The sequence below is a fragment of the Simochromis diagramma genome, unplaced genomic scaffold, assembly GCF_900408965.1.
Source record: "Simochromis diagramma unplaced genomic scaffold, fSimDia1.1 OVJJ01000343.1, whole genome shotgun sequence".
NCBI classification, from domain to species: domain Eukaryota; kingdom Metazoa; phylum Chordata; class Actinopteri; order Cichliformes; family Cichlidae; genus Simochromis; species Simochromis diagramma.
This window is the reverse complement of record NW_024386831.1, coordinates 9,217,852-9,233,120: the sequence shown is the minus strand read 5'-3', so window position 1 is coordinate 9,233,120 and position 15,269 is coordinate 9,217,852. Positions and strand designations below refer to the sequence as shown.

At 39.1% G+C, this 15,269-nt stretch overlaps 1 protein-coding gene across 1 annotated transcript; it reads right to left on the bottom strand.

Annotated features, from left to right (window-relative positions):
• Positions 1–644: 644 nt before the first annotated feature.
• On the bottom strand, positions 645–14,085 carry LOC120731305 (pyridoxal kinase-like). Its single transcript, XM_040028282.1, has 11 exons — positions 13,830–14,085; positions 12,815–12,869; positions 6,062–6,166; positions 5,048–5,131; positions 4,936–4,970; positions 4,651–4,736; positions 4,435–4,480; positions 4,224–4,335; positions 3,965–4,101; positions 3,820–3,886; positions 645–3,578 (listed from the first exon to the last, which is right to left on the bottom strand). Exons 1-11 carry the CDS (start codon positions 13,908–13,910, stop codon positions 3,451–3,453), a joined length of 936 nt encoding a protein of 311 aa, XP_039884216.1. The 5' UTR covers positions 13,911–14,085; the 3' UTR covers positions 645–3,450.
• Positions 14,086–15,269: the final 1,184 nt, after the last annotated feature.

Genomic DNA, 15,269 nt, shown 5'->3' with positions numbered 1-15,269 from the left:
TTCACGTACAGATTCCCGCTTTGCAGTGTCATGTCACTGGTTTTTTTCATTTCCTCAGCAAGTGTGCATGCTCGATTAACTTTAAGCCTCTTTAGCCCTCTGCTGGTGCATACCCATACCTGCAGCTACTCCGCACTTCTGTGGGAATCTAAACCTTCTGTCTCAGTCATATCTGGAATATTATTTTCTTATTTTTAATTTTTCAGATTAATTTCAGTGTAAGTGTGCTCATAGCTGTTAAGTATTTTACAGTCATAGCTTCAGCATTAGTTTTAACTGTGGGGTCTTTGTCAGGACAAGCTTAATAAACACATGCACCAGAATCCTTGTTGCATTGATAAAATGAATCACATTCATCTACAAGCTGCCTTCTGTTGCATTTATGCCAGCTTCCCAAAAATGGTTATCACAGCTTGTTTTAGTCTGTACTTTCTCATTTCTCTAGTGTATACTGGCCCCGAATAAGAACTCCATTTCTTTGTTGCTGTGATCAGGTTACAGACATGTTGGCCTGTCTGGTTATCTGGGCTAATGCTGGCTATTCATACTGTGGATTAGTGACAAAACACAGCCCTGTCACCCAGCCCTAATCACACAATATAGTAAGCACCTGCCAAGACGTGCTGACGTCTTTGTCTTTGTTCTTCCTTTCATATTCCCTTATTTCTTTTCATATTAAAATGTGTTCTCATTGAAGCACATGGATAAGATCCAGTTCAACTGTGGTACCTGATTTAAGCTGGTGAGCAATTACCTTTCCACAATGGCTCCAGTGTCCTCCTTTACTTAGACTTAACAGAGAAAAACTACACTCACTGGCCACTTCATCAGGTACGTCTGTTTAATTGGTCATTAACATTAATAAGAAATCAGCCATTCAAATGGCACCTGCTTAATGCATTTAGCCATGTTGAAATGATCAAGACGACCTGCTGAAGTTCAGACTCGGCATCAGAAGGGGGACGAAAGGTGTTTTAAGTGATTTTGAGCATAGCACAGTTGTTGGTTCCGGATGGGCTGGTCTAAGGATTTCAGAATATACTGATCTGCTGAGATTTACCGAAACAACCATCTCCAGAGTTCACAGAGAATGGTCTGAAAAATGAGTGGTTGTTCCCTGAGCTATAATACAATGCTTTGTTGACTGCTTCGAGCTGATAGGAAGACAACAGTAAGTCAAATAACTACTCAATACAACAAAGGTATGAATGTAGAACATGTCCAACTTTAAAGCAGAAGGGCTACAGCAGCAGAAGACCACACCTCTCCTGTCAGCCAGTTCACACAGGCTCATTAAAACTGGACAAGACTAGAAAAAAAGTTGCCTGTTATGACAAGTCTTGATTTTCAACATTCAGATGGTCTAAAATTAGTCAAAAACAAGATGAAAACACAGATCCTGGCTTCTATCACCTGCTTAGTCCGAGGGTGGTGGAGTACTTCAGCATCGTTCAAACACCACAGCCTACCTGAGTGTTGTTGCTGAGCATGTCCAGTCCTTTGTGACCATCTTCTGGCTGCATGTTACAAATCAAATCATTTCAAACTGGTTTCTTGAACACGACAGGGAGCTCACTTTACAGTAACCAGATCTCAGTTCTCTTAGAACACTTATCTTGAAACCCAACAGACAAAAAAATAAATTAACACAAATGAAATGACAATTTCAATAAAAAGATTATTATTATTTTAATTGTTTATGTATTGCTCTATAACAGAGCAGCAGCTCAAGGTTTGGCACTTGACTTTCTAACATTATGTGCGAGAATCAGATATAAGCACACAAAAACATTCACAACCACTGTTTTGCTTTCCTAACCTTGTTAAGGCTACAGTATAACGTGGTCTCTCATAGACGCTCCTCTAGAGATATGACAACAGTCATAAAAGAAAACAGTGACCATTAGTAAATATATTAAAGATCATCTGTGCAAATACCTCAATTTGAGATGCTTAAGACATGAATCTACCATGTTACACACCTGCAAGAAAGCATTGCGTAATTTAAAAAAAAAGGACGTGACAAACGTCATTTTTAGGAAAATTGATTAAAAGAACATTTTTGACATCAGCTATTACGATTATCGTTAAAGTCGCAAGTTTTCTAAAATAGCAGAGTTGGAATAAAATGAGAACAAGACTACAACCTACTGAAACACATTTCAGCACTTATCCACTCCATCTATAAGGTGGCAACACTTGTCTTGAAATGAAGTGCATTTTAAGCACATTGCATGCATTCTTAACAGTTAAAAATAATTTTATAGTGGATTAACCCAGCGTGTTTTAATGTTATCACAGATAGTCTACTGATGTTCTAGTCTCAAAACAAGAAGACGAATGGCCATGCATGTAACGCTGGTTTTGTGCGTTTTCTGTTCAGCTTAATAAATTATTTTCACTATCTTGAAATGATTCTTTAATATAAACACGAGCTCCTTTCAGACATGCACGTCTTTCGATTAATCTGCTGCAATCGCTTCATGGCTAAACACAAATCTGTATCCCATTATCCATTCCATTTCTATAGCTTCCTGCATTTTGCCTATTTTAATATTGGTTGTTGTCACATGTTGCACTTTTTACTTATATGAAGAAATTTGGGGTGAGGGCAAAGCTATTAAAACAGACTTTTTCTCCTCAATATTGCCAGTTGATCAAAGAAAGTCATTGGGTTTCTCTGTATAATTCTGAGGGTCTAATCAGTACAATACAAAGTGCTTTGCAGCAGTTACCTTTACAAATCGCTTTGAACTTGGCATAGTTATGAATGTTTGCAGTCACATTAATGGACAGGTCTGTTAGACCAGAACTGTGCATCTCAGTGGGTCTCTCAACTCACCAGAGGACGACATAAAAAGCAGCCATTTTAATCAACCATTTTAAATTTGTTATGAGATTAAAACATTCCCACACGATGCATTTTTGCTATGCCAGAAGAGAGATCTCTTTCATGTCTAAGAGGGGCAGCGTGAAGCCTTCTCACCAGACCCACAAATATCGTGTTTGTAGCGTAGCTGTGTCTGTCACAGTCCCGAGTATGTCTGAATTCAATTGTTAGTGACATTAACTTAAAGTTAACCCATGCCAGAATGCCACAATGCAATCAGCTGAGAGGCTGATGAAGCCAGTAATGTTTTGCATCCCGTGTCTGGAAAGGGTTCAAAACTGGCTGATGTGTTGTTTTTGTCAAGGGCAGATGTTGCCTTTGCTAGCCACAGAACAGACACTTATGGCAGTCATTTCAGTGTCTGTGAGCAGAACACAAACAGAAATCCTGCTGACCACTCACGAACAAATTAAAAACAGTAGTAACGCCCCCCCCCCCTAGTGATTCTGTAAGGCAGAGACACGTGACAGTCTTTGATGTGAAAATCCTATGTTTGTCTGGCGGACTGCCCAGATTTCTACCAGCTTAAAGTGAAAAGTTCACAGAGAACATTACAGTCTTCACTGTGAAGACTTTTGTAAAACCTTGGCTTCCACTACAATGGCAGGATTCTCGATGTCTGCTTTGCTCTGAACCATCCTCAGCTCCAGTTGTGCAGGGGTAGGCCTTTTCCCGGGGCCAGCCATTTCTGAAAAAGAGGGAGACGTTTAAGGAAAACAAACAAACAGGATTTTGCCCTGTGGTGAACTAAACAAACAAGAACTCAAAGGATAGGTTATACACAGTCACAAAGCTATTTGTTTCAAAATATAAAAAGCTTTTACTAAATATAAACAACACAAGCAAAAAGTGCCCCAGTAAACAACTTGAAGACAAAGTAAAAAACCTGATGACAAACTGAAGTCACTGGATACACGCACAAACCCTACCATTGGCATAAGTAATGGTCCTCTTAATGACATGGTGCATGACAGAAACCGTCTTCTCACAGGCAGTCTGTTAAAAAGGAAGATTAGTTTAGCTATGATTCATATATTATCTGAATTTAACTGAAAACACTTATGTGTTGCTGACCTTCAGGTCCTTGGGGTGTTGATGAGTCCAGGCTAACATCATGGCAGCAAAAAGGTCTCCTGTTCCCACAAATACAGCATCGACTTTGGGGATATCCATGCAGATTTTCTGATCTGTGTTGGTCCCATCTGGTTTCTCTGCAGTGACGAGGACAAACGGAGCCGTTATCCTAATTTTATAGGTTACTCTGTTGATCCTACACGAGGACTGCATCCCCACAGTTTATAGCCAATTTGACAAAGTCAGTCTGATACTTTACTTATTTTTTGGCTTCCAAGAGCCACCAGGAACTGGTCCCCTTGTTTCGATGGAAGGTCTGTACTAGTGAGGACCACGGTCTCTGGACCCATTTTATGAAGCAGGTCCATCACCTGCAGAACAGATAAAAATCCCATTTTCTCAAACTTTGTCATTCGTGATGCCACAAATTAAATCTAAACACAGCCAAACAAAATATTTCTGATATTCACCTCAATAGCATCTTCCTCAGTGTTAATTTTCCTCCCAGTTAAGAGCCTATGAAAAAAAAAAAGTCACAAAAAAGCAACAATGCTTGCCATTTTGCATCTTTTAATTAGTTTTTAACAGCGTATTTTTAAGCTTCTGTAAAAATAAAAAAAATAAAAATAAAAAAAGATCATTATTCTTTTATTCTTCGATGTAAAAACTGTTTAAAATGCACTCACTCTGCTTCAAATTGGTTGGGAGTCAGGATGTCAGCCAAAGGCACTATTTTGTTCTTGTAGACTGGCAGCAGGTTCTCTGGAACATACTGAAGCAAGCAACAACAACAAAATACATAAATCTGATTTCCCAACCTGTCTACGAGTAACAAATGGAAATTGTTATACAGTCCAAAATGACTAAACAAATCCTACACTGTAATTCAAGAGTGCGCTGAAGAGCACAAAAAGAACATGACACTGTTCATTAAACTGTCAGCAGCTGGATGTGTGTGGATAACTGCTTACCATAGCACCCTGGTCTCCCATAACAGGATCACAAACTGGAAAGAAGAAATTTTAAAAATGAGGCTTAAAAAAAGTTCACTTTTTAAAATGGAAAATCCAATCTGACACTCACCGTACACCAAGCTGGGATTGGCCTTCTTCAGCTCCTTAATAATATCAACCACTGTCTCCAGGAAGGAGATGTCCCTGCTGTATCCTTTGGGAAGAAATTTTGGGTTAACCTGAACTGCAGCATTGCCACACACACACACACACACACACACACACACACACACACACACACACACACACACACACACACACAATTTCTAGTTTCTGAGCTTCCTAAAGTTTGGTATGAGATTTTTGGACCTCGGTCACACAGACAACAACCACTGGTCATAAGGTAAAAATGTGTTGTTGGTGACACCTGCTGTGTAACTGAACTGTAAGCTGATCTAAAGTCCCAGTAATGAAGGCCAAAGACCAAGTCTGTACTAATGAGGACCGCAGTCTCTGGAACAATTTTATGAAGCAAGTGCATCACCTGGAGAATAGAAAAAAAAAAAAATTTTTCTGAAGCTTTGTTAATCCTGATGCCAAAATTAAATACAAGTGCAGCAAAATGTGAAAGTGAATCCAAATTTTTTCTGATATTCACCTCAGCAGAATCTACCTCTTCCTGGTGACTGCCAGGCACTAGAGAAAACTCACATCCGGGTTGGCAAGTGATTGCTGGAGGTTGCTAGTGCAAAATTGGTCACAAAAAGGTATATGCTGTTGCACCAAAAAGGTACTTTGATTGCTTTGATCGCTAGTAGACTGCTGTAGTTGCTAATAGCTTGCTTGGATGTCACTACTTGTCTGTAGTTTTCGCTATGACTGAATGCAAATGGGAAGCATTTGCAGACAAGACAGCATTTTTCCATGCAAACAGTGGGTGACCATGGCAATCTTCTAGCAACCAAAGCGATCACAAGGAGGCTCCTGGTACAGCACCCTCTCTGACCCCTCAGTGATAAAGCCTACCTCCATAAGGTGTGCTGTAACCTAATGTCCCACCCAGCCTTATCAGATCAATGCCGCCCACATTAAACTTAAGATTTTTGTATGAATAATACTGAAAGGAGACACTCCTTAAACTCACCTGTGAGGATGTAGTCATAATGGTTCACATTGTTGAGCTTAATACCCTCATAGAGCACATTCAGTTCTTCTGCTGTCAGTACTTGCCCCTTCCAGTGGCCGTAGCCTGGGCAGAGATAAAAAAATAAATAAATAAAACTGATGAAATTTTTCCATTGCTAAATCTGATCTGATTTGGTTAACTCTCTTATTTCAAGGATGTTTTGTGTCAAAGTCTAAAACTATGATTTTAGACCTTTTGAGGATAAATGAGGAAGGAGGACACACATTTGCAATACTTAACCTAATAGAAGGGCTCATATATTGCATTAGCCCTACTGTGTATAAATCAACTTAGCAGACATTGCCATCCTTTCTCTGTTTTTCCATCGACCTAATTCCCTCTGCTGAGGTCCCTCTCCCCTTTGTACTTAGCAGGGCCTCCGCAGCTACTGAATGGAAAGCTTGTATCCTGGCTGCCAGCTCGCCTTTCTTTGTCCCTCTTTCACTATTAAACTAGAATAAACCCTAAAAAGCTGTTCTGACTACAAATGACTGCACACAAAACGGACACACAAACACTCCTGTATACCAGAGGAAAAAATATAAGAGCTCACACAGAGCCCAAACTTGACCACGAGCCAGCGAGTTAGCCTCCTGCAGAGACGACTTAACGGAAAGCTCACAGCAAAGCAGCAGTTTGTGCTGTGGTTGGGGGCGCTTCCACTGAAAGTGGAACATTTCAGAATTTTAATCTTTAAACATACCGGAAATAAGATGAAGGGTCACATTCAGAGTATGATCGAATGTTCAAAACTCATCAGCTTCCCATTTGTATTGGTTCAAGTGATTTCTGTGTAGGCCTCCTGCTCCTGCAGAGAAAAGCGCATTCTTTGCATACTTCAACACATGAACCCCAACTAATAATCCCATCATCTCAGCAGGTGTGTTGATTAGGGGGGAGAAATGCCAACAAACTAAATGTGGGGCAAAGGTTATATCTGTATGGGGTAATTTACTAATGCTGAGGTGTAAACTGAAACCTTGAGAAATTTCAACAACAAAAAAAACAAAAACAACAAAAAACAAAAAAAAAACAAAAGCCATGTAGCCATGTAGGCAACTACTCTGGCTTGTTGCGATAGGATGCAACTGTCATCATAGACTCATGTATCATGTAACACGTCTAATATCTGTCCAAACTGTCTTCCGTCTCCTCCTGAGCCACATGATTCATGTGGAGAGTCACATGTGCCCTGTTTAACTTGCTTTATCCCTCATCGTTTTCCCTTCATGCATAATTGAAAATTAACTTGCATAACCTCTCTGAGCATCGGCTTCCACCAGCTTCACTTGTGTTACAAGTAGCTGGTTTCCTGCTCTTTCCAGCATTTGCTTTTCTTTGTGATAGCTTTCATTGTAATCTGCTGAAGTCTGCACCACTTGTGACTTTATGGCTACTCCTGGTTCAGTGCATCTTAGGCAGCAAAAAATTGTGACAGGTTTTGCTGCTTTCTTAACAGCTAAGTGTTTGTCCTGCAGTGCTGACTTTATAAAAAAAAAAAAAAAAAAAAGTAACTCTAGCCTTGAGCCCACTCGTGGAACTGCCATATTTCTTTTCTTAATGACATTTTCACTGTCTAATTGTGTGACTATTGCACAATATACTTGTGAGAACATGCATGTATTCACAAATAGATTTTTTTTTTTAAAAAAGGTAAATGAAAAGACAGTGGTTGGAAAAAAAAAAAAAAAAAAACCACACCAGTTGCTTAAGAATCACTCGCTTGAAGTAATCTCCAAGATCAGTAGCGATTGCAAGCAAGTAAACATTGACTTGGGATGCCTGTGGCTCAGGAGGAAAAGTGGGTCATCCACTAATTGGAGGGTTAAAGGTTTGATCATTGGCTGCTTTAGTCTGCATGCCAAAGTATCCTTGGGCAAGATACCGAACCCCAAGTTGGTCTGATGCATCCACCAGAGTGCCAGTGTTTCACAAAAAACACTTAGTGTATGAGTCAGCCATGTCATATAAAGTGCTTTGAGTGCTCCGGTAGAAAAGTGCTCAATAAGAATCAGTCCATTTACTTTCCATTGCTGAGATTTCAACCATAGCATCAGGAATGCTCACATTTTTTGCTTTGGGGTCAAACAAGTAAAAATCATTCTAATCTGTCAATCAAAAATATTTTTTTTTCAAATTGATTTTTTTTATTTCATCCAGCTGGTTAGAGGACTCTTTGAAGACTCCACAGATACTATTTGAACAACAATACATCCTGATCATTAGACAGTATCTCGAGATACAAAATATAAAGAAATTAGGGGTAAGGAAAATGAGACGTGGGTATTGAAATGTGCAAACATCCATGGAAATACAATATAGAAGGCAAAAAACAGAGTCTGTACAATTCTAACGAGCTTGAAAATCAGTCAATCACAGTTTGAACGCTCTTAGGCAACTTTCTTGTAATTTAACTAGTCTTCAGGAATAGTCTTCCAAGCGTCTTGAAGGACATTCAAAGCTCTTCTTTGGAGGTTTACTTGCTTTTGTTCTGAATTTTCATTCATCACACCATAAGACTCATTGCCACTGATCTTCAGTCTAGTTATTGGGTAATTTGGCAATTTGACAGCGACCCTTCCATTGAGACCATTTCTGACGAGGCTTCGGTGAAGAGTACACGGATCAACTGAAGGTCCAGATGAATCTCTCGGGTCCTGTGTCAGGTTTTTTCCTGGGTGTTTTTTTTATTTTTTAAGGCCACGGCTTTCAGATACTGTTCAGCTTTTTTGTTTTTCCAAGACCTGCAAGTTCTCAGATTTTTAAGGACATATTTTCCTGTTGAAAAGGAGTTTTTCCTTCCCACTGTCACCGAGTGCTTGCTCATACGGGGTTGTCTGATTGTTGGTGTTACAATATAAAGTGACTTGATGAGACTGTTGATGTGAACTAGCGCTAAATAAAAACAAAAATAATTGAATTAATATGTTCATCTCTTTATCTGTTTATTAAGTGGCTGAACAGACAAAACGGTCTGAAAATGGTCAGGTACAAGGAATGAACATAAGTGAAAAACAGCCAGTGCCCTTTGAAAAACTTTAAAAAAAATCTTAAGAAACTTTAAAGAACTGCTGCTCAAAACCTATTTGTCAAAAAATGACAAGAAAGTCCGGCTCCTTCGAAGCAAAATATAAAGAAAAGAGAGTGTGCCTCAAGACATTTCCACAGTACTGCAAATGATATTAGCAGAACATATTTCTGGTTTAATATATAAGGGATACAGACTGGGGCTACCAGATATTAAGCCAATACAATGATTAGCTTTCTGGGAGAGTCCTGGTAGAAGTAAGGCCTGTGGGCAGTTATTTTGAACCAGCTCTCTAACTGAACAGTGGGAGAGACAGAAGACATTTTAAAGGTTTTCTGTTTTTGTCCCAAAATAAGGTTGAAAAGTTTCACCTGTGCACACTGTAAGTTGCACAACATTATAGCTTCACAAACGGCTTGTTGTTGAGTGCGAACTAGACTGAGAAGCACCATGTTTATTTACATGATGGATACAGTAATCCAAGAAAAACAATAAGTAAAAGATATGCCAGCCGTTAAAACTGCTGTGAATCTCTACAGTCTGCATTCACCAACATGTTCCCTGTTAGGACTGTCAATCAAGCCTCTTTAGCGAGAGGAGTGAAACAACAGTCGTCTTTGCCTTTGTGAAATTCTCCCACAGACGTCTATTCAGGACTCAGAGTGCTGTGTCTCTCCTTTGTAATGCCTGCTGTGCTAACCAGCCGCAGTGATTCCTTTAAGCTCTTAGCTGTTACTTTGGGGATCCTTTTAGCGCATTGAACCACTTAGTCACCCAAAGTTACAATCGGTCCATTTGGTCTCTGGACTGGAGATATCTGTATGATAATCAACATCGATATGGTCATCTTTACAGTGATCTTCTAGATAATGCTAAACAGTCTGCAGGTACTTTAATTCCCTTCTATCCTAAATCTATTTCTGCCATCTAAATATAACATCTTTAAAGTTTGTATAGCGATACCCTGTGTCCAGGGTATCGCTGCGTGGACATAAAATTCCTGTCCTACAGTAATTTAACCAGAATACAAATAGTTGACAGCCAGTTGAATTGAGTCCCGTAAAGTTGTGGTCATTGACAAAGAGTTATTCAGACTGCTGGCAACATGCTGACAATTTATCTGCATTTACAAATGTTACAGCAATTATTTGCAGCCCTTCAACAATCTCTCTGAGCGTGACTGCAGTCACTCCAAGTCAGATTTCAACTGTTTGCAGAAAAGTTGCCTCCCATCAGGAAACCTGTGCAATTCCCTTGTGATCGGATGTGGCTTTGCAACAAGCTCAAGCTCTGGGCAACCACTTAGTCACCCAAAGTTACAATCGGTTACATAATGTATAAAAATTCATTACAATCAAGGGGCAGACAGATTTTACTTTTGCAGATGCAAGAAGTGTTCGTTTTATCAGCAAATTTTGGTTTTGTTTTAGTTAATCTTTAGACTAAAACATCGATTAGGTTTGGTAATTTATCTAAATTCTTTCAGTTTAGTTTATAAGTCACCTAAAAAGTATAAACTTACAGTATCCTAAATCTAATACCACATGTCAGCACTTCTCTTCCTCCTAAGCGTTGACATTTTGTGGCACGTTATGACGAACAGGAAGCATGAAGGTTACCATATTTTTCAGACCATAAGGTGCACCGGATTATAAGGCGCACTGTCGATGAATGGGTCTTTTTTCATACATAAGGCGCAACAGCAAAACAAAACAGTCAGATAAGTCAAACTTTACTCAACTCATTCTTCTCTTTATGTTATGCTAACATAGCTGTGTCGCTAGCGATCACGTTGCATATCATAATATACCAGCTAGTTCAACTTCAGTAACCCTACAAATGTCACTGCTGTTTAGTTTTCTGTCTTCATTTAAGTTGGAAGTGATAGCCGAGCTGTTAATTTTTCCAGAAATCTCTCAGTCAGAACATGGTATATCATGTTTAGGTGGAAACTAGCGAGCTAACTTCCTGCTAACTTCTAACTCCGTTGAATTTAATAAATTCTGTTTTCATGAATGCCTAGATGTTAAACTTAATTGTTACACCTGGTAAAGCAGCAATGCTGATCATTTTATTAAAGATGAAATAATTTAGACAGTTTTAATTCTCAGTGATGCCCCAGTATTCGTTTGACTTTGAGACCTGAAGCTGACAGAGTTTTGGACCCAGATTACTCCACGAGGCTCCTGACTATGGTAGCTGTAATGCTCCGACAATCCATCAAGTGGTGCGGCTTCATAGCTTACCAAAGTCGTACTAAAACATTTTTTGACAGATTTTTGAGCGTGTACCACAAAATCGGTTCTAGATCAGTAAGCACAACCAGAATTCATACATAAGGTGCACTGGATTATAAGGCACACTGTCAATTTTTGAAAAAAAATTAAAGGATTTTAAGTGCGCCATTTAGTGTGGTAAATACGGTAGGTGAACCCCCCCCCCCCTTGCAATGCTGTTTGTTGGGCGCAGATCAAATTGTGGATGTCCTTGTATATGAGCCAATAGTATGGGCTCAAATTGCTCAAAAAAATAAATATTTTGCACTTCTAAATCAGGATCTGTATGTGTAAAAAGAATTTGTGTGTGTAAAAAAAAAAAAAAAAGATTTGTGTGTGTGGACTTAGCCAAAAAATACGTGCTTTTGTCCTGATGAGTTAGTTTTTATTTATACATCGTCTTGTTTTTGTAAGGAAAAAAAAAGCTTGCTGGCTAAAACTACTGGTGAACGAAATTAAAACTGGATGCAAGGAAGTTGCTGTTCTATTTTCACTCGTGTGACTGAGCCATTCACTTGTTTGGAATTAGGAGGTAGCTTTGCGAAGATAGGTGCGTTGGATGGTTTTTCGGTTGAGATGATTTAATGGAAGTTTACTCGCCAAATGTTATCTAAGGATAGTGGTGCATGAGATGAGCCCTGTTGTTTGTAGTATTCCCAGAGATTTAATAAAATATTGATATTTGTGTCTCTGTGCCAATACAATATCTCCAAACAGAATACTCACAACAATCTTGTGTCAATTTTTACCCCAACCTTACACAATATACAGGTAAAGTCATCAAATCATACAGCGCCGTCACATGGATATGCTCAGAGTTTGGATTTATCTGCTTTTTCACAGCTGAGTAACCTGAGAGCTGAAGAAGGCGATTCCTAGAAAAACATTAACTTCTCTAGTTCTCCCCCTCTAAACCTGGCTGATGGTCACAGTGACTGTCTTTCACTGAGTCGCATATAGCAATACTAACAAGCCAAAGTATACAGACAGAGATAACTCCCCTGTACAGCTAGCAAAATAGTCCCAATGCATGCGTGCAAAGAAGTCTTCTTTTAATCTTTTGACCAACCAAAAAAAGTTGCATGTATCCTTAAATGCCCCTAAAATGTACTTAAATCCATCTACTCTGTTAAACTTAAGCCGTTATATTTTAACCAACTATGGCAAACTGGATGCAAGAGACCTAACTGGATGAGAACGGACGATTGTTTTTCCGCCCTTACAAAAGCTTTCAATAAATGATTTCCATATCCGATCCATGTAATATAGCAGCAGTGACAAAAGTTAATGGTCTAACCAACCAGCATAAAAAGGCTGAGTTGTTACACAAGTAGAAAAAGGAGTCAATCGACTTTATGATAATGAATGAAAAGCACTTTGCTGCTCCATTAAAATCACTCAGCCAACCTGTGTGATTGGAGAACTGCACAGAGTTGATGGAGTCCACTTCAAAGCCCAGCACCTGGGAAGAGAGACATGAAGCAGCTGTTAAAACAGAGAACAATGGGCTCCGTCTTGCACTCTGTCTAAATGAATCACACTGCACTGCGGGAACAGCACGCTGAAGGTGAACCACTGTGAGAACAAGTCAACATTCAGAGTTTCAAAGTTTCAGCCCCTCCTTTCTGACAGCTTCAACAGTTTTTCCATTTCAAAAAAATCGCATGTTTGACGAGAACTTTTGCATAATTTAGTTTCTAAATAGCTCCTTCTGTGGACTGTCGACTCCAGTTATCAAACTTGTTTGATAAGAAGAACAATAAAGTGGATTATAATGCAAGATGATATCACGCAACCACAATTAAATAAGTTACCAGGGAATTCTGATCATTTTTAAGGATGCAGTATTGTAAGGGGCAAACACAGACATTAACCAGTGAAAGTGAAGAAGGAGATTATCTGTTTCTTCTTATCAGTTTTGTTAGGAAAGACTTTGATTTCAAATAATTCCTATATATTCATATTTCTATTAAATAACAAAAAGTTAATTTATTTTCAAATATCAATATAGATCAGATACATTTCCCTAACGTGTTAAATTAGATTTTTTTAAAAAGATGAAAATGGGAACGCTATAATGTGATGTAATAACTGACAATGAGTGGTATATTAGTAACAATGAGAATCATGCTGGAATATTTCAGCTCCAGTTTAACTAATATTAAACAGCATTTGTTGTTGTATTTTTAGGTTTACAGTCGTTTAGTGGGATTAAAGGGTGGAAAATGGGAAAAGGGCCTTTGATGTTTCTCAGAAAATGTTACAAAATCTCATAAATCAGGAAGTGTCGCTGTGGACCGGTGCTAGATTTTCTACGTTTTCGTTACAAGTTAGATGCTGTTTCCCTCCCCGTCTCTCTCTCTTTGGACTACAGAGGGTTGTTTGAAACTACCACCTGAACGTTAGATCCGGTTCTTCTTACCTGCAGCGGGAATGTTGCCGACTTGTTCCCAACGTATCCCCTGACAACGTGACTCTGAATGGACAACACGCGACACTCCATTATAGCCGACCTGCGTTTAAAAAAACACCTGACTGATTCACTTTACCCTAAAGCAGTATTAAAGACCAGGGCAGACTGAAGCAAGCAGAAACTTAGCATGTGGGGAATAAGTCCCGCTTTGAAGGACAGCAGCTGTGCTGCCGAGTCACATTTACGGCTTTTTTTCTTCAGGCAGCTAGGAGGACTCCTAAGTGGAGCATTCACAGACTCACCAGGAATGTGGGGAAACTGGGTTGCAAACACAAAGGGGGTTCCCGTTGTTGACTGAAGTTTATCAGTGATTATTTTTTGTATGTGATAGGAAAACACCTTTTCCACAAAATAAACGATCGACATAGACATAGATATATTTTAAGACAACTGAAACAGCCACATACAGGCAAAAACAATAAATTTATTTCACAATCTCCAGAGAACATTAATTATATTAATATATACTGATGATTGAAAGCCTACTTAAATTTTGTTCAAAAATTTCAAGAATACAAAAAAGAGCCCAGAAAAATCTTGTTTAACATATGTAACATATATGTTCAACATATGGTTGAGTGGGGCATATATGAGAAAAATGAATAGTTTTCACTGTTATTTCACTATATTATTATTGTAGGATGTATAATTTGAAAACAGGTTTTGGTTTGAATAATTATGGATAAACTAAGCATACTTTGAATTATTATTTTTATGGTTAAAATAACTAACTTGGTTAATCGGAGGAGGATTTTTAATGGGGGACTACTGGTCTGATTGAATCCTAAGAGCAGTTGTAGGAGGATGGGCAGGCAGGTGAGTTGATGAGATCTCAGATGAAGGGGAAGACCAGCTTGACCAGCTCAGGTGGGTTATTCTGGAGAAGGAACCACCCTTCAGTGTGATGGGGAACACTGGAAAACAGAGAAATGTAGAAACAGGAACACTTAAATGAACATGAGGAAGTTAAGGGCCTGATTACCGCACTGACATAAAAGATAAGCTGGACGAGAGTGGATGTTAGAGCTGATTTAAATACTGGGTGAAAATGAGCCTTGATGAGCAGCAGGTGTGATGACCAAGCGTGGGAAACAAGGACTCCACCTATAAGCAGACCTTCACCTGCCCAGCCCTATGTAGACTTTGGACAAAGGGAAAAACACAAAACAGCAAACAGACAGGTGGAGGATTATGATGCTAAACTCTGGGTACTAACGGAGGGATCAGAGACACAAACCGCAGAAATGAGCTTCTTCTAAATCGTACCTGGCCTCTCCCTTAAAGAAAGCGTGAGGAATTTGGTTACTCAGGAGGGATTAAGAACAGAGCTGCTACTCCTCCACATCAAAAGAACCAGTTGATGGGATTCAATTATTGGGCTAAGCCTCT

Excerpts from the sequence above, each read along its gene's own strand:
- LOC120731305 (XM_040028282.1), bottom strand. The coding sequence starts at position 13,910 with ATGGAGTGTCGCGTGTTGTCCATTCAGAGTCACGTTGTCAGGGGATAC. Across the intron at positions 5,132-6,061 it reads TTATGACTACATCCTCACAG|GATACAGCAGGGACATCTCC; the intron begins GTGAGTTTAAGG and ends TTCTTCCCAAAG. Across the intron at positions 4,971-5,047 it reads CAATCCCAGCTTGGTGTACG|TTTGTGATCCTGTTATGGGA; the intron begins GTGAGTGTCAGA and ends TCTTCTTTCCAG.